Source organism: Ambystoma mexicanum, chromosome 12 (genome assembly GCF_040938575.1).
Source record: "Ambystoma mexicanum isolate Mex_15411 chromosome 12, UKY_AmexF1_1, whole genome shotgun sequence".
Lineage (NCBI taxonomy): Eukaryota > Metazoa > Chordata > Amphibia > Caudata > Ambystomatidae > Ambystoma > Ambystoma mexicanum.
In genome coordinates this window covers 1167889435-1167909475 of record NC_090936.1, presented here as the reverse complement: position 1 = coordinate 1167909475, position 20041 = coordinate 1167889435, and the positions used below count along the sequence as shown (strand labels likewise).

The 20041-nt window shown below is 44.9% G+C and overlaps 1 protein-coding gene across 2 annotated transcripts in view; it reads right to left on the bottom strand.

Annotated features, from left to right (window-relative positions):
- Positions 1-20041, bottom strand: part of PLXNC1 (plexin C1) — a 1076103-nt gene that overhangs the window by 612059 nt on the left and 444003 nt on the right. For both annotated transcript variants that reach the window (XM_069629799.1, XM_069629800.1), the window contains exon 10: positions 2298-2425. In XM_069629799.1, coding sequence (XP_069485900.1) covers positions 2298-2425 — 128 coding nt within the window. The remainder of the gene's footprint in view (positions 1-2297; positions 2426-20041) is intronic.

The following is a 20041-nucleotide window of genomic DNA, read 5'->3' as shown; positions in this document are numbered from 1 at the left end:
GTCGAAAAAAATTGCAGAGACCGCTTTACTGATTGCAGAAGACCTACTGAGGTCTATCAGGGTGCGACCTACCTGGACACCTCAATTTTGAGCAGCATCGCCCACACCGATGTGCTGCAACTTTACCACATGCCTTGAAAAAGACCCAGGAGGGTTGAAACACGTGTTGTCTATTTCTTACCATTAAACCCACCCTATGACAAACCTATTCTGACTAATTCAAGTTCTTGCAAAAGATTTGAAATACAAACAGACAGAACCACTGACCTAGCACCTAGGTGACAAGGGTTCTACACAGTTTGCGCTCCTTTGATGCCTAGACCCATACCTTACAATAATTGCAAAGGCCTCGAAATTGCTGTAATTGCAGCTGTCTCTGGAGGTGGATGTTACCCAAAGGGATCAAAGAAGAAGCTGGGTACTGTGGGTTTCTGTCTTGACATTCGGCAGTATAACCCCGTCTGACCCGAATTCACATCACCTTCCACAGCAGAGCTGACTCATAGGAGCCGACACATGTGCAATATCAATTGGGATGTGGTGGCCATAATCATAAGTATTGTCATGCACTATGCCTAAACTCAGACATAGCTGTATTTTAGAGTTTACCCTGGCACCAGTATGGTTCCTTATGATCATCGTAGTTTTGGTACAGGGGCAGATATTAAATGCCGCCGTGGCTGTCAGGTGGACAGATTGTGACCTGCTCTATACCGCAAGCACAGCAGGCGCTGCATATCAGGCTACTGATCCAGCAGGGCACAAGTACAGTATGCTTTTGGCATGGAGTTGGCAAAAAGGGGAATCTGGTTAGCAGATTACCATTTTGAAGGTGGAATCACCCGAATCATTTTGTGGATTAATAAAAAAAAAGCCAGCGCTTTGCACCCTTGCCAGATGGCTGAAAAAGAAGGATTTGTGGATGCGAAAGACCTTTGATGGATAATAAGCAGCCTCTAAATACATCAGGCATACATAATGGGGTTGTCCTTTTCTTTTTATTTGATTAGTTGAGTGGCCAAGGTGCTAAATCATCTCATGCATGTATCCCCCTTTGATTGCGGTGGGGAGCAACAATCTGCAGGATGGGTGTTGCAATGTTGCTGCAATGGTGCAACAAGCCTGGTTACAGTAGTGTGAAGCCTGCAGCCATTTAAGATGCCCTCTCAGGAAGCCTAAGAGGTTTAAAATGTGGTCAACAAAGGAGCAGGAAATGATCAGTTTGCGGACAGCAGATGTATCCTTATTGGACCCAACCCAGAGCAGTTTCCTTCTTAGCATCTTGGGCTGTGGGGGGTTGGAAGAGAAGCACGGCACAGGCTTATTTGGGTAGGGAGAGTAACGGTTCTGATGAAAGTCAAGACCTTTATGTCTTTAATTGCCACTACTTTCTGAGCTTGTTGAGGTCAGGACATCTGTATATAGGTTATCTCTTCCTTTGACAAGGCATCCTGTGGTCCAGGGTATTTGCTTTCACCTTGTGCAAGTCAAGCACCTCAAAGCTACGGAAAACAGTGAGCTACACTATTGAAGTACATCATTGCAGTACAGTCATGCACAGCAGTGTCTCATTCAAATTTCACCCCATATATTTTTTATAAGCTAAATTGGTTCATCAGAGGACTACGAGGCAACTGTGGTCCCATTTCATCAAGGGTCCTATATTGGTGCATATTGGTTAGGCAACATACCTGCTGCGTTGGAAGTAGGAATGGAGCCAATGGATTTTGATCCAGATTTCCCACCCTGCACCAATGCCCACAAATGTACAGAAATCTTGCACACTCCACTTTCTTCTTTCCTTATAAAGTAAGCAGCACAAATGTTGCACAATTGAAGTTCTCTGTTATTGTCCAAGGATAATTTCTGTACAAGGATTGCCTTTATCATGGAATGAGGTAGTTCCACCAAATGTATGCCACCCACATTCTCAGTCAGCAAATAACCTATGTACCTACGTCCACCCCTAAAATTCCTGTCATGGAAGCACAAGAATGTGTAAGAACATTGTCGCTCAATATTGTGAGTGGCGTTAACTTACAATTCTAAACTCTAGCATTAGAATATTTGGGGATCAATCCCGATTTCCTACATGCCGAGGGCTAAAACTTAGTGTATGTTATCAGATGCTTAGTTTAAGCCAAACAGCTGTAACATTAGGAAGCCGGAATCTAAGCAAACCTGCTGGAAATGGATAAATTGCAGCACCTACCAGGACACCAGTGGGGCACTGCATGTTTGTAATTGTAAAGATGATATTATTGTTCAGTGGGAAAGTCTTCAGTGCTATTACTTACTCTTCTGGAGTGCAACTGCTGGTTCCGATCAGCACCATTTTTGTCTCCTCTGTTAGGTTTTTACCTATAATTGTCACGTTTGTCTTTCCTTGGGTTGATATTCTCTTTGGTTCAACTGAATCGATGACCTATTGAAAAACAAAATGGGATTAAAGTACACAACTAAACCCATGTAGATATTGTAAATCAGTGGACTGTATCATCTTAGAATCTTTTATACCTAAGTGTATCCCAAAATTATAGGTTAATGATCGGAGTCATGCAGTTTAAGGGTCACAGATATTGAACACTTTACAGTGAAGTATTTTTGCAGGTGGAAATATTTGGAAGATTGTTAATCTCAAACCTATTCTTTACTCGGTCAAGATCAAACCAGTTTAAGTTGGTCAATGGTTAGGCCTTTGAACAGCACTCTTCACTTATGAACATGTAAATTTCCATTAAAATTGGAAACGATTTCACAATTTTACCTAATTGTTTTTCAAAACATCCAGGTCTAAGGATGGAATGCATGAAGAATGCATTCCAGAAGCCGGGCTGGCTCTCCTCTTGTAAATCACTTCAAGTTCTGTATGCCATGTCAGACTAAATTGCACAGAAAACAAAGTTGTCTAACAGAAGATCCTTTCAAATATTTTGAAGGTTGTATCAGACAGTCTTCTACTACCGATTGTGATGAATTTTCCTCCTATTAGAGTCCATGTATGTGTGTGATTTTAAAATCTGATTAGTACAACGATCAGCTACAGTGTTGCTGTTAGACACAAAATCATCTTTAAATTGAAAAAAAGGACATAGGAATATCGCGGCCACTAAGGGAAGCACCTGTGAATCTCGTGCCGCCCAGGAGCGCATCAGTGCTAAGGAGTGGGGAATGGCTGACAGACTCCTGCTGATACCGTTCTGATGCCACATGGGCTGCGTCCCGACTACGGTGTGAGCAGCGAGCAAGGATAGTGGAATCCTCCCCCCGGGTCCCCCACGTCACAGCGAGAGAATGCTACACCTCCCAAGGCACTGACAGCCTAGGCCCCACAGGCTTAGAAAACAGACAGTTACGTTAAGTGAGCAGGCAAGACATTAGGATATCTGGGGGGAAGGGCCACCTGCACAGCTGTGTAAAAGGTGCTGAATATCCACAGCCCAACTGAAAGGAGCTCTGAAGAAGCGGAAGGGGCCTCCAAGCCATTACAGGTGCTGAAATTGGTCCGGATGGCCCATGCAGGGGAGCACAACCACTCTGCAAAAATAAGTGCACACTGAATGTGATATCACGCTCACCTCAGGCTAATATTCTGTGGGGGTGTGGTCAGGTTGGCGGGGGGCAGGCCAACCCCTAAAGGAGGAAGTACATCGAGTGGCTTAGGTGGAATCTGGCCGGACCCTTTGACACCAATCAGGTTGGGGGTCACTTGAAAGCGGAAGGCTCAGACTTGCACACTCTGGGAAGGGTCGTTTTCCTTGCCGCAAGTGGTGCCTTCGGGACACCTAACAAATAAAAGGTAGGCTTGGAACTGCTCGTGGGGTGCTTCCTTAAAGAAACTAGAGGAATGGGCCCTGGCCAGGTGCCACGGCCGGGTGATCCCCCACTAACAATAGATACAGTATAGCTAGCGTCTAACACATGGTTGGAGAAGCGGAGAACCTAACAAACCCCCGACATAGCCGGTCAGCAAGATAGTGGACACAGCCACGTAGTTTTAAGGCACCAAACAAACAGACAGGCTTGAAACCCTTACTGCAGAGGAAGAGTGCAGGGGGGAACAAGGGTGAGGGCAGTGATAAACATTCTACCCAAAGGAATGGTGGCCAGACATAACAAAGTCAAAGGCAAGCAAACCCCCATGGAGTTCAATGCCAAAAGCCAACAGGGATCAGAGACGGATAAAGCAGGCGATGGAGCTACTGGTGGGCCAACTAGACACAACTAAACAACAAATAATAAACGCCATTGCAACCCTGCAAGTGACATTAGAAGCTAAAATTGAGGAAGTCAGGGTGGACGTGGGACTGTTAAGGCAGGATGTGCGAGGCCTGGCTGAACGTACCAGTAAGCTGGAAACACAGGTTCAAGAAAACACTGCAGAGAAGGTTCATATGGCCGCTGGTGTGAACGTGCTACAACAGAAAGTCAAACTATTAGAAGACAGGGCTGAGGACGCAGAGGGAAGAGCGAGACGAAACAACATTAGGATTGACGGCCTGCTTGAAGGGATGGAAGGATCGGACCCCAACCAACTATATTGAGAACCTATTGCTCCAGGAACTTGGACCAGAGAACCTGACCCAAGGCTTCACCATCAAGAGAGCACAACGCTCCCTGGTGAGGAAACCGCCACCGGCACCCCTTCGAGACCCATCATAGCAAAGGTACTCAATTACAAGGACAGGGAGAAAATACTTGCATTCTCCAGGAATGGTGGCAAGGTGCAACAGGCCTCATCCAAGTTAGTGTTTTTCCCAGACCACACGTTCCAGAGGCAGAAGAAAGAGCGCAATTCATCGCAGCGAAAGAAAGACTGCATAAGGCTTTGCTCAAATGCATGCTGATCTATCCAGTCAGTCTCAAGGTACTGTACAAGGGAAAGGCCTTGTTCTTCGAATCACTGATTGGAAGCCCAGTATTGGATGGACAGTGCTAAGATAGCGGCACCAGACTCATAAGGACACGTCTGAATACGCCCTTCCACGGATGAGACAATACAGCAGCAACACAAAACTTTGCTTTCCACAGGAGCACCTTGGCCCAGTTTTGGAAGCCTTGTAGTAGGACTTTCCTGAGATGGGACGGCTACTTCCCTATAACTCTATTTGAGGGTACGCGACAGTACCCACCCGTTGAGCACCGGGAGCCCTGCCAGCTGGCGGGAGTTCGAGGAGCGGAAGCAGTGTTAGTGTAAACATACATGACTGGCCGTTTTGAGGTTCGAGTTGTTATGCTATGTGGAAGGGGGGGTTGGGGGTATTAAGGGGAGCAGGGGTTGCCTGGAGGAAAGAGTAGAGAAATTAGTACATTGCTAGGAAATATACAGGTCTGGTGCATGGCTTTTATTGAGCTTGAGCAGTCACGGACACGATGGCTGGGGACGTAAAGGTAATGACCTGGAACATGAGGGGCCTCAATTACTATACCAAAGGGTAGAGGGTAATCACATACTTAAGAAAGCTCAACATTGGCATAGCTATGCTGCAGGAAACACATTTAACTGAACAGAAATTGTCGAAATTGGCTGGAAAATGGGGGAGGGGTGGTGATGGGCTCTAATTATTCTACATATGCCAGGGGGGTCCTGACATGGATAGCTCCCAAAGTACTGCACACGAAAACAGACAACAAGGGTAGAATGGTGATCATACAGGGCCTGCTGGAAAACAGGACAGTGAATATAGTTAATACTTATGCGCCTAACCATGATGTCATGATCTTTTTCAAGTCCCTGTACACGAGACTAGGCCTGTATAGGGATGGAGTTGTGATATGGGGAGGAGATTTTAATTATAGCCTAAATCCCCCAATAGACAGATCAGACAACAGGTTCAAAAGGCCGGCCCCACCAGCCAAAATCCTGAATACTCTCCTGTCACAATTCCAATTGTCCGATATATGGAGGTTCCTACACAAAGATGGTAGAGACTACTTGGCCCCACACGGAGTATACACCAGTTTGGATTACCTGTTCGCCTCCACAGAACACATAGCCGAATTTGTTGAGACCACATACTTACCCCGAGTACTCTCAGATCATGCACCCCTCTGGCTCAAATGGTGATGGCGGCTCCAAGACCTCCCATACCCAATTGGAGACTCAGCAAAAATTTAAATAAATAAATATAGGAGTGAAGCACTGCTAGACACCGCATTTCAAGAACACATTCAAAAGCGCACAAATGAGTTTATGGAGACTAACGTATGAAGCGGTGAACAAATGGGTACAATTTGGGAAGCGTACAAGATGATCATAAGGGGCGAAATGATATCCACTGCTGGAGGAGTCAGGAAATCCATCATTTCTGACTTAGAAAAGACAGAAAGGAAAATGGCTGAACTGGAGAGAAGCAACAGCAGAGGGGTGAGCACTTGGAAGAGGAGATAGGCCTTCGACAGGCTTGCCTTGCACACTGGGACAGGCTAAGCAAGTCCAGTTATTCTAAGTACGTAGAAAGAGCCCACGCACTAGGGGATAAACGGGCAGAATGCTTCCCTAGCTTTATAAGAGCAACGACAATAGGGTTCCAATATACTCCATAGAAACAGTAGAAGGCAAGGTAGAACACACACAAGCATGAGTTAATTTAACATTCCAACAAACTACAAAAAACTGTATAAAGACACACACAAGGGCAACGATAAAGCTCTCTTAGAAACATTAGATTTAATACACCTTCCAAATCTACATGAAGAACAGAAAGAGGGGCTTGAGGAACCCATCACTGCAGTGGACGTCCTTGCCACAATACGATCTTTCCATACAGGCAAATCTCCGGGTACTGATGGCTTGCCAGACGAATATTACAAAGAATATGCAAGCATCCTGGTGCCAGTCTTAGCCAAATTATTTAATAAAGCATTTGAAGCTGGGCTCCTCCCGGAGAGCATGAGAGAGGCCCTAATAATCCCATTGATGAAGCCGAATAAAAGTGATACAGATTGTGGATCCTACAGACCCCTGTCGTTATTAAAACAGGACAGTAAGATCCTCACTGCAGTGCCTGCGGACAGACTACGCAAAGTCATACATAAGTTAATACACCTGGACCAGACAGGTTATGTCCTCACTGTCCCCACCAGGAACATTTCCTGGAACTTAAGACGGCTACATCACGTAATAAATAGTACCTGGGACAGACGGGAAGATTGTGCAGAAGTATCACTAGATGCAACAAAAGCATTTGACGCTATCCACTGGGACTGGTTGTACGGTATAATGACAAAAATGGGATTTGGCCCTAACTACATGAAGTGGGTGAGACTGATATATAAGAAACCAATGGAAAGGGTTCGGACAGGAACAACCTACTAGGATAGATGGGTTCTCCAGAAGGGCACTAGGCAAGGATGCCCACTGTCCCCAATGTTGTCCATCATCGCGGTTGAACCAATAGCAGCATACCTGAGACAGGAATACAAAGATATCGGCCATGTATGCAGATGATATGTTAATATACTTGCGAGATCCGGAGTTTAACCTGGAGTACATGCTGGAGGTCCTGGATAACTTTGGTACATACTCAGGGGTAAGAATCAATAAGGCTGCATCCACCTTATTTCCCCTGGGCGAGTTGGCTATGGCAGGGAATGCAGGCCTGCCCGTACTTCCTCTACCATGGAGTGTGTCCCATTTTAAATACCTAGGTCTTGATATATACCATGACCCCAAGCAGGAGCATGAACTAAACACCATACGTGCCAGAGAAGGTCTGAACAGGTCTGTGCAATTCTGGAGCAAACTACCCCTCTCTATGATGGCAGACCTGCCCTTCTTAAAATGGTAGCCCTACCTAGATTGATGCACTGCTTCGGGAATGTCCTGTATGACATACCCAGGACGTTTTTCCACAAGTTAGATAAGGATTGTAGGAGCTTTTTGTGGCAGGGTGGCAGGCACAGGATGGCACTGCATACGTTAATGAGACCAAATGAGATGGGAGGGATGAGAATACCCAACTTTGAATTATATTACCTGGCGGCCGAGTTACAATATGTGGTTAATTGAATGGCAGACGAACCAACAATTGACACTGCTCTTCTACAGCAGCCCACGGTGGGGAAGCTACACATGAGGAACCTGGTATGGGTATCTGAGCGGGACCGCGGGGAGTACCCATTTCTGGTGACCTGGTGCATCAAAATTTGGCGCAAGGCCTGCATAGTCATGGGAATCAAGGACCCGATCTCACCACCAACGCCACTGGCGGCAGTAATGACGACAAAAGGGGTCTTCAGTTGGGTGTCAGGGCACATTGGGAACCCTGTGGGATAGCGACAATAGGAGACATTTTGGAAGGAGATACCCAAGTAGCTTTTTCGGAACTACAGACATCCACTGGCATTCACAGCAGCCAATTCCTGATGCACATGACTATTCTAAAAACAATTAACAAAAGGTGGCCAGAGGTAGACAGAACTCCAATGATTAATGAAGACATGGAGACCATGCTAAATATCTCGGGTGTGGGCCTGCTATTTAAAGGCTGTATTAGATCCTAATTGGGACCACCTCGAAGCGGGACTTAAAATGCAGTGCGGGGTGGGAGAGCAAGCTAGGGAGGGATTTTGAGGATAAGGAGTGGAGTAACATCATATCATACCACAAAAAGTGGTCGAGAAATACTAGGCTTCAGATGCTCCGAATTTACATAACCCAAAGGGCACACCTCACCCCTGAGGCGATAGCCAAATTCAAAAGAACAGGCAGTCAAAGGGACCCCAAATGTAACACAGAAAATGCAGGTATGACACACATGTTTTGGGATTGTGCTGCTATACTTGAATTTTGGAATGACACAGCCACCAAAATGGCAGTGGGAGGCATTGCCCTGGACGTACAGTCATCAGGGGCATGTATACTGGGGCAGTTTAAAAGAGGAACGAAACAAAAAGCTATGGGGAAGATAAAGGATCATATATAAGTATTAGCAAAGCACAGTATTGCCATGACGTGGAAAGCAACAGTTGCCCCAATCGTGAGAAGGTGGGGTGAAGACTTGAAAGAATTGTCTACAGCTGAAACAGGAGTATGGGAGAAGGCGATGAGGGAGCAAAAACAGGCACCAAGGCCCAACCTAATGCAATAGATAACTCTAACTGCAACCATGTTCTGTCAGACCACAGACAATGACTCAGCGCAGATGTGATAATCTGAAACTAGACTAGATCACCAGATCCACTGCCAATACGGTTTGAAGGCTTGCGGAGGGTGTGTGAGGGTTGTTGGGGTATGTTGAATGGTCAAGTTAAGTTGGAAACACGTTTACATCAGTAGATTGTTGAAGAGACCTAAGTGTAATGTTAAGAAAAAACAATAAAAGATTTAGTTGAGTTTAGTTGCGTTTAGTTCATTTGCTTATAAAGCGCACAGAACACAAGGGCATCTGGGCGCTGTTACTTGACAATACAGAAAAGGTTACAGCATACAAGTGCATATTGATGTAAATGACAGACAAGGTTTACAGAGGCTGTACAGATCAGATCCGACATGGTGGCTGCCAGTCCAGGAGAAGAGACGAAAAGTTCAATCAAAGATACAGTAAAGGTGTCCTGTGTTACAAATCAGGACGCATAACTACAACAAATGGGGAAACACCAGGGCAAGTGTCTAGTGTTACAAATCTAGACGCAGGTCCTCATAGAGTGGTCAGTTTTTCGCATTCAGGGGGTCAATTTAATCAATCAGGGGGCCAGGGGTGGCATAGCCAAAAGGATTTTAGCACATCTGACAAGAGAGCCACGTTTTTACTTTGTTTCTGAAGGCGAGGAAGGAGCGTTCGGCTCTGAGCTCTGGGTGTAACGCGTTCCATGCCTTAGCTGCCAGAACCGGGAAGCTAGAGCCCCCGGCTTTGTGTTGTATAAACTTGGGGATGTTTAAACAGTGGGAGTAGATGGCTTTAGTGCGTCTGGAGGATTGCTTTCTGAGAATTTGTCTACTAAGTATTTGGGCGCCAGGTTGGCAAGACACTTATGGGCGATCAGAGTTCTGAAGGTGATCCTGTCTTGGATGGCGAGCCAGTTGGCATCTCGTCTGGGTTGAGAGATGTGATTAGAGCAGGGTATGTTTAAGGCTGAGCTGAGTGCATTATTTTGCAACAACTTTTTTAGATTGCGCTTGCTAGTCCCCAAGTACAGAGTGTTGCAACAGTCTAGTTTAGACAATATGAGCACTCTTGCTACTGTGATGCAGCTGAAGGTGGACATGAAGGGTCTCCATGCATTTATAAGTTTAGCTGTGTATGATGTTGCTGAGGCTGTATCATTTACCTGTTTGGTGAGGGAGAGATTAGTGTCCAAGTAGGCTCCTAGAGTTTTAGCTTCCTTAGCAACTTTAATAGTGTTTCCGTCAATATCAAATGAGGTGTACTGGGCGTCGAGTTTGTTAAGACGCTGTTTAGACCCGATGAGGAGCAGCTTGGTCTTTTTCGTCATTTAGACATAGGCCGTTGTGAGCCATCCAAGCTTGGATTCTGGCGTAGATTTCATTAAAGAGAATGGAATCTTTGTTGTAGGAGCCTGATAGTGTGATAAGCATTTGCGTATCATCAGCGTCATTTGTATGATACTCCCATGTCATCCAGGTGGTCAAAGAGAAGCTTTGTGAAGAGACTGTAGTAGGTAGGGGAGACACAAGAGCCCTGTGGGGCTCCGCATGTGATAGGGGAGTGGTCAGCGGTGGCTCGCAGTGTGAAGAGTCTCATAGTTTTGTCAGAGAATGTACCCAGGCAGCAGCTTTGGAGAAGTAGGCAGATGTGGTTAGGTGAGAGGTTAAGATGTTGTGGTCGACCAAATTGAAAGCTGCCGATAAGTCGAGCAGGAGGAGTAATGCTTACCGTTGTCATTTGTGTCATCCAGCTAGATTTTTAGATCTAGGAGGGCTGTTTCTGTGCCATGTCTAGGCCTAAAGCTGGATTGCCAAAGGCCTAGCAAATAGTTCTCTTCGAGGTGGTTCTGTATTTGGATATAGGCTGCCTTGTCTAGGATTTTCAATTGTTGCTATGGGCCTATAATTTGTCGGAACGCTGGGATCAAGGTTGGGTTTTTTGATGAGTGGCATGACCCAAACATCTTTGAGATTTGTTGGGACTGTGCAAAGGCGAATGAGGTGTTGATAAATGAAGTGATGAACAGAGAACATTCCTTAGCCCCTTCCTTAATGATGGTGGTCGGGCAAATGTCGCCAAGGCATCTAGAAGGTTTTAGGCTAGTTATGATTTTCTCAACCTCACTAACAGTGACCGGTGAGAAATTAAATCGGTTGCATGGTTTTGCAGTATGCTTGTGTTGGCCAGAGAGGTAAGGCTTTGTTTTTTTGCTTTGATTTTTGCTTGGAGTGACGCAATTTTATCTAGTAGTGCCTTTTGGATGTTGGCACACCACAGTGCGTCTTTGATGCATGATTCAGGCGGGGGGCTATGGGAGACTCCAATTCCTTGAGGATGGTAAATAGTTCCTTTGAACTGGATTTCGCATTTTGAATTCTGTGGTTAAATGTGTCACTCTTGGTTTTTGGTATGGCATATTTTTAGGTGGCACAGGCGGTGTTGAGGTTTTCTTTATTGAGTGCTGTAGGATTTTTTACCCACCAGTTTCTGAGCGTCTTTTCTGTTTCTGTAGGGAATTAAGTTCTGGTGAGAACCATTTGTTGAGGCGGGCAAGAGCCTTGGCCTTTCTAACTTTAAGGGGAGCTATCTGGTCAAGGGCTTGAAGAAACCTCTGGTTGTACTAGTCTACCATATTTGCGGGGTTAGAATCTAAGATCTCTGAGGTGTGCGTGATAGGTTGCAGTAGCGGGAGTATGTTCTTTAAGTGATCATTCTGTTGTTTCTAGTGGTGGCAGTGGAGGATCTAGGGATCTGGGTGGCAGTGGGTAGATATGGTGAATCTCAAAGGATATGATATGGTGATTTGACCAGGCACAAGGGGAGTTGGATGTGATTTTTGTGTTGAAGTTTAGGTCTGCTACCCATATTCAATTAGTGTATAAATAATTAGTGACAACATTTTATATATTAATATTGTCTTTTGTCTGTGTATATAACTTGATTTTGTGTATATAACTTGATTTTGTGTATATAACTTGATTTTTATGGTTGAAGAAATGTATTTTGTACACTTTTGCTGGTTTTATGCCGAATGAAAGCAATTTGATCATGATGATATATTTATGTAATCAATCCTGCTTTACGATATTTTAATATAGGTTAATGTGATTTTTATAAAGCATGATTTTGTACCTGTTAGAGGACTTTGGGCCTCGTTACAAGCTTGGTGGTGTTCCGGCAGTAAATCTGCTGAAATACCACCAAACTGATTTATTGTTTCCGCCACTTCACCTAGCGGAAATAACACCAGATTACAAATGGCGGTATGACGGTGTTAGCCCCCATTTATGGAGTCCATAGGCCTCGGTGGGGATAAGGGGATTTCAGCAGAATTACCAGGGCCTAAATATGGTGGTGTACCCCAGTGGTAAACAGAACACTTAAGCAATCTGGTCATTTTAGGAGTATCTTCTGTCTAAAACAACAGGTCTCATGCTTACTGTGGTGCGTTATTTTAGACAAAATCTAATCGTAAGGTCGCTGGGAGACGGTACTTAACATCATGCCCTTCCATGAATACAGAAAAGGCTTGGTGTTGCTGAGTGGTGAAGACCGCCGTAAGTCAAAATGTGGAACCAAAATGGTGACTCCAGGCAAAATTAACTCGCCCAGCTGATCAATAACAGGCTCTGACCACCAATCGCTTGCAGGTGGGCAATCTGTAGTTCTTCAACCCAAACACTGATCGCAGTATTTATATACGTGTTACTCACACGGAAGCCCTTGAGCAAGTAGGCATCTCACAGCCCATCTCACTGGCAGTTAAAGGGCCAGCAATCAGTGAAGGATGTGAGAGTCAGGATTTCGGAGTGTGTGGCAGCGGATAATGCCTGGCAGTGTGGAGAGAAAGCAAGATGCAGAGAGGGGAGCTAAGCTAACAGGAATAAGGAAGAGCAGAGGGGCAATGAGAATGGAGTGGACTGTGGAGAGCCTTAAGAGATGAGGGTGGTGCCCTATTTTATAAGCACTCACTCATTTCTAACACAAATTGGATTGCCAGAACCTTTACTAGGCCTAAAAGTCATATATATGTTAGTGCTTTACTGCCAGTCTAACCTTTCTCTGCTGGTAATTGACAGAAAAACCTACTCCATTTAGCCTTGTTTTGATCAAATCTCCTGAAGTTCTAATCCAAATTGATTTTTATACATAATCTGATATTTTTGCAAATCATCTAGTCATATTAACCGAAGACCAATTGACCATCCTATGGCTGTATCCAATAATTACGGAGGTCACCCATGACCATGGTCACTGGTTGGACCCAATTTGTCCCCAAACCCACTAAACAAAACATAATGCCTGCTGCATGGTATAGTCAGGTAAACACCCCTCTACATGAACAACAAGCTGGTTTTTGTTTAGGTATGAAAACTGAGAATGTTCTTGTACCGTACTCAATTATTTGCATTGATTTGCCTATGTTGGATGGGATGCACCTTGATCTGGTTGGATTTTTGCACCGCTTCGACATGGTAGACCATAGGAGGCTTTTAGGACAACAGTTTCAAACAAGGCTATCGTTGCACCTTGCTGAATTGGCTTTATTTGTAATTCTTGGGCCCAGTTTAGAGCAACACATTGGGGCCATATGAGTCCCTGAACACTCCTCTGATACGTGGCGTCACAGAAGACTCTGCATTATCACCATTGATGCTCAACCAATTCAACAGCCCTCAAGCACATTCAGCATAAGCTTTTTGAGTTGAAATGTTATTACTATGTAGATGCCTTGCAGACGATTGTTTAGTTGACAGCAGTGGAGATATAGCTCTGAACCTCAAAACCTGGCCAACAGCCATTGATTGCAGTCTTAGCTACCTTAAAATGGCACTATAACAGATATAACAGAAATACTTTTAGTAAATGGCTCGTAGAACCAGAGACCACAGTCGAGTGTCCTTACAGGAAAGTTATTTTACAATGAAACTTAATTTCTCTGTTTTTGCACAGTGTCACTAATGCAAACTACACATACTATTTCATGAGTTCGTCCGGGCAATCTAATTTATGTTCCAGGATTTCTTGACCTCTATAGTATCAGTACTATTTGTATCCTTGTGCCTGACAAGATATTTAATTTTTCTTTAATATGGCACAATAAATTAAAGCATATACACAAATATACAAAAGAAATAGTCTCAAAATGACATATGTTCAAAAAAATATCAAGAATTAAATTTAGATCAGAGGCTCAGGCTATACGTTTCAGCGATTTATCAAGAAACTTTGTCTTCCTCAGGGCCAACAGAACCTGAATTTTTCTTTTCTTTGTTCATTTAATATTCATTAATCACAACATGAAATACAGGTTGAAACAGAAACATTTTAATAGTAAGTCAAGCCTGGTGTCAAGAATTTCTGCCCACTGGGAATTTCTGGCCATTGTGATGTCTAGCCACTGCGTATTGCCTGTGAAAGTGGTAATACATCTAGCTATTAGATTCAACTCTTCACTTTCATTACAAGATGAAATTTCCTCAGTAGCGCTGGCTGGTTTCCTTCAGATGAGAATGCTTTTGAAGGTGTTCAGGTATTTCTCTAGCAATGCGCAGACTATTATAGAGAATGTAGTGTTTAATGCTGTTTTAAGGCTGTCTACCCGGGCCTTCTGACCGGGACATCTGTTAACCCCAAGTAGTGCATCAGGTCCAAGGAATCCAAGGAATTCTAGCAGTCAGACAACTGAGTGATCTGGGTTATTGAGATCAGGGGTCTCAAGCCTTTCACAGACTTTGCTGGTTACACATGACAGTGTATGGCTCGTTTTCTAGTGCATACGGTCCTTTATGGCTCAAAACCAGCATTTTTAGCCAGCAATTACACTGGGCGAATCCATACTTTAGAGTACAACCTTCCACAGATAAACAACATAAACCACCAATGGTCCACTTTGCTCGCTTGGGCAGCAGAAGATTCTACTGCCAGGCCTCTAAATGATGGAACTTGCTCCCTTTTTACAGGAGTAACATCAGAGACGTGTGCAAATTCCACAGTCATGTAATCTCATTCATTATTAATGACCCCTCTAAATTTGAGTCATTCATTTAGCACAAACCAAAAGGTGAATGTTCACATTTAATAAATGCGAATTAAGTAGAAAACAGAAATACAAATTGGGAGAGTTGAGACCAGGGAAGGGCGAGGATAATGGTATTGAGAAGAAGGAGTAAAGGAGCAATCATGAACATCAGAGTCTGCCCTTAATGGTGCAGAGATTTGGGGTCACTCTGATTTTGGGAAACTGGAGCAAAAGGAAACAATTATGCTAAATCAGCTCCTCTATCTACCAAAAAGTGCCCTGTCTCTCCCTTTAAAATTAGAGATTGGGGTGGACGGAGTGGCTTTTTACGCTAGATTGTGCCCCCTCCTGTACTACCATAAATGGTGTACTTCACCTGCCCTTGGCTCTTACAAAGAATACTTTTTGGACGTCCTTGCACAAGATTGGGCTAGAACACTTCCGTGGTTTAGGTTTGTCTACAGCCTAATTAGGAAACTTGGTTTCCCCCCAATATCTGATTCCAATTTTTAAGATCACATGATAACGAGAGAATGCACTAAACAAAAGTGTAAGGATTAACACTACCTGGCAGAAAACTTGGAGATAGGTTGGGTAGGTACTAAATCAAAATATGTTTGAGTTGAAACAATTGTTCGGTCAAGAAAAGTACTTATCCTCTATCCCAGATAAGGTGGGCCGTATATTGTTTTTGAAAGCTAGGTTGAGGGTTCTCCCTCTTGCGCGGGTTGTCAGCACTTGGGGCAGAGCTGACTCAATTATGTGTTCAGTTTGTGGCAGGGCTGTTGAAGATCTTATTCATTTCCTGTTTCTATGTCCCCCGTACAGGAACCTGCGTCTTAAGTGGCTTGTTCCCATGTATGAAATGTATTATTAAAATGGCACAAAAGACGCCTTAACATTTTTCCTAAGCTCTCAAAATAGTGCTGTACTCAAAATACAATCATCTTATCTAAAAAGTGCATGGCACTTAAGAAGGAAATGTACACTGCCATTGAACTGCCACATATCAATTGTTTTTATTATTTTTATTTTTCTCAAACCCTCAAAGGACCACTTTGATCTTTCTATCCAATCTCAAAAGTTCTGTTTGCAGTATACCTTCTTGATAGAGATGTCTTGGCTGGGCACCCACGTGGTACCGGACCACTCTGCTATCATGTAGAAAAGGGGGTCTTTCTTCCTGTCTTCCTCAATGTTCCGCTTTTATCTGGATCACCTCACTTGCGGTTTCAACTATCTTGCAACAGTGACACTATCGCCACTGGCAACCTTTGTTCAGCAAAGCTTGGCCTTGCACAAGTTCTCTTAACTCACCGGCTACCTGGAGATACGTCTCCCTCGCCATGCCACAGACTCTCTCTCGCTCTGAATCTGCATCTTGGCTTCTCCGGTCTCTCAAGGCTTCTTTTTATGCACTCTAGCTTTCTGGTTCCTCTGCGTGTCCCTGACTTCGTCCCAAAAGTTCTTAGGGTTTTCCCTCCGTCGGGTTCAGACCCCTCCTTAATGTTTTACACAAAGGTCTCCCTCAGGTGGGCTCAGACCGCTGTCAGTTTTCACAAAGAACCAGTTTTGGACTTCCAGTCCCAGAGTGCATTGTGGTGTGTTTTGCTCGCACTTCACAGCTCCCCAGAATGGCATTCCATGGTTTTGGAAGCTGCAGGAGTTTCAATGGGGATGTGTATTGAGGTCAGAATCTGACCGCCTGCCCATCAAAGGCCTGGGCTCTCCTCTGTGGCCCAGAGGAGGAGCTCTGAGGTGGGTGCCACCATGTGACCCAAGCTGCCCCTGGTTTGGCTCCATGGAGGCACAGCTTCCACTCCACTCTGCAGCCTCCTTTGTGCTCACAGGTCCAGTGTCGGGGCAGCTTTTCCTCCTCCAGGCCTTCCAGGTTCTTTCCAGCATGAATGGTCTCCCTTCTGGCTTCTCTGCACTCTTCAGCATCCCCAGATCACTCTAAATGCTGTTTCTGGCTGCTGCTTTTATACCAGCTAGAGTTGATTGGAGTCAGGTGTGAGTAGTTGTCCTCCCTGCCTAACTCTGCCTGGCCTCCTTATCGGGACAACATGGAGACTGCCCATAGGAATCCATTGTATAGGGATTCCTAGGGGTAATCCTCATGACCACCATCTGCCTTTTCTTCGTCCCAGTCCTTGTGTATTTCAATAGGGGAATGGGATTATGTGAATTGTGGTGTTCTACAAAAAAGTGATAAAGGTGTTGTAGATTTTGTCACGAAAAGGGGTTTGAATGTAGGGTTGTTGAAAAGTGTGTTTCAAAGAAAGAAGGGTAAAACTCAAGTTAGAATGTAGGGATGGTCTTTGTTTTCCATGATGGTTTCGCCTTTTCCTTACAGAAAGGTACTAGGTATGATGGGACTCTGTACACAATATCTCAGGACAACTGAGGGGATGTCGGGTAGGGGTGTATCAGAACGGGAGGAATAGCATGTCTTGCCCGAGGGCGTGTCTCCCATAGTCCCGAAGGAACCCCTGCCAGGTGATCCTCTCTCGTTTGTCCGCCCCCAGGATTGGGATCCAAGAGCAATGGTCCGCCTCTGGCCACATGAACAAAGTATCCCTTGGAATAGCCTGGGAGAAACCCCTCGGGTTTCTCACATTCCTCACTGAGAGGGCACACTTTGTATCCATGCCCCTATTGATACTACCCCACCCCTGTCAAGTTTGGGGTTCCACAAGGTTCCTTCGTATCTCCCCTTCTCTTCAACATATATCTTAAATTCCTCAGTGAGACCCTTAGCAAAAAACACTGTCCATTTGCACATATACGCAAACGAGGGGCAAATATACTTCCAAATCTCTTCCCCCTCACAACTCCACACCCTCAAAAGCTATCTCTCCATGTCACCTTCTGGATGGTCACCTACTTCCTCAAACATAACTGTGAGAAACGTAAAGGTCTCTCCCTGACTAGTCCCCGGGGATCTGTCATCCAGATGGCCAGGACACGGCCATCGCTATTGGATCTAGTTCCTGGTGGTGGACCATTGCGGGAGGATCACCTGGATGAGGAGTCCTCGGGAAGTAGAAGTGGGGCACCGAAGGGTGCAACGTGGTATCCCCCTTCTTATAACACCTTTTCCCAATCCCACCACATAGGATACTCAGACCCTCTACCCCCTCCTTTTCTAACACAAACACTTTCTTAGGCCAAGAAAGACAACAGACTATTACTAGAGCCGTTTACCTGACCCAACACAAGGGTCAGGCAAAATCAGGCAATTGACCAGAACCACAAACACCTGATGGCCCTTTCCCTTCCCCACAGGAATAAAAGGTGGAGCATGAGAGCACACTACGAGCAAGGCAAACCGCATGATGAGACAGCTCCCAGGGCCGCAGTTTAAGAGGAGGAGAAAAGCACCGAGAACCAAAGGGGCGATAAGGAGAGAAGCGACCTTGCCTTTTTCGACCAGAGAACCACAAAGAATCTGGGAAAGGAAACCTAAGACCAGGAACAATAGTCAGCATGTGTTGCAGCAGATGTCAATGGTACATGGAGCCATCCTACACTGATAATCAGGGCATGGAGAGATGCTTGCTACCATGGTACCGGCCTTGACTCCAGAACGAATAAAAGCCCAGCAGTTCATCACAAGTGGTGAGTCGAAGGGAGGACCGATAAGAAACCGAACTGTGTTAAACAAAAGGTGCGAATGGCAAATTAAGGGGAAAACCAGCTGCGGAGGGGTCCGGCACCACGTGGGTGCTCACTCGATAGTCTCTGGTTGATTCCCCTATTGTTGCAACTACCAATACCAGAAGACCCTAGGAGAGCCACAAGGAAAAGATCAAAGTGGTCATATAGGGGTCTATCAAAACCCCCTGTACAGTCGAAAGTCTTTGACCGGCACGTAATTGGTAAGATAAGGGAGACGAATCCCACATAGTGAGGAAGGAGAAGGAACTGTGTGGTTGGCAAGAGTGAACCCGGCAGAGGAATGCCGACAGAACGGGGGGAAGCATGATGCCCCAATGAACATTGTGTTGACAAGAGTGAACCCGACAGAGGGATGTCCACAGTGGATTTTTTGACAGGACATTAGGATTTGTGAATGCAACAGAAGAAATCTTGTGAATAAAAGCCATATTGAACCCGACAGAGGGAGGCTGCTATTCGTGAGGGGTCTGAGCTCGGAAGAGGGGAATACAGGGGTGAAAAGCCATCACCCAATGTACAGACGGAAAGGAACTTTTTGTTTTATTATTTGGAACCTATCATATCCTCAGAGGCAAGAGACTTGTTTGTAGAAAAGAGACTTACGGTCTGGAGATCCTGATACCTGAGAATGGAACTGTAGTCTCATGCTAGGGAAAGCTCGAGAGTGTGCTACGCTCAGGAGTCCTGCCTTGTCCTGTGCTCAAAACATGAGGAAGGGAGACTCCTGGCTATAACATCCTGACTTTTCATTTGTGAAAACTTCTTTCTTTCTTGTTAACACTATCCCACACCCTTCTTGTATTTAGTTGTAAAGATTGGCAATAGTTTTTTTTAGTATAGGCCCTTTTATTTGACAAGACACCACTAGGACTGTCTTATTATTATTTGATGGTCGTAGCTTGCTCCCATCTTAGATTTAGGTTTTTCCAACCTACCTGTACAGTTTAATAAATACCCTTGAACTGTGATCATTTGTGTCTGTCTTTTATTTTGCCACCATGAGTTCCTTATAGAACCCATCCCAAACAGAATACCTACTCATCTGCCCTCCCAGCCATTAACCCTATCACACCTCTTGGATCAAAGAACTCACCATAGACAACCCACACATATCCCTCTCCACACCTGTCACATCCCTAGACTTCACCATCAACTCCAACCTATCCTTCTTCACACACCACATAGCTGTTGTCACCAAAACATGCAACCTACAACTACACCTCTTGCA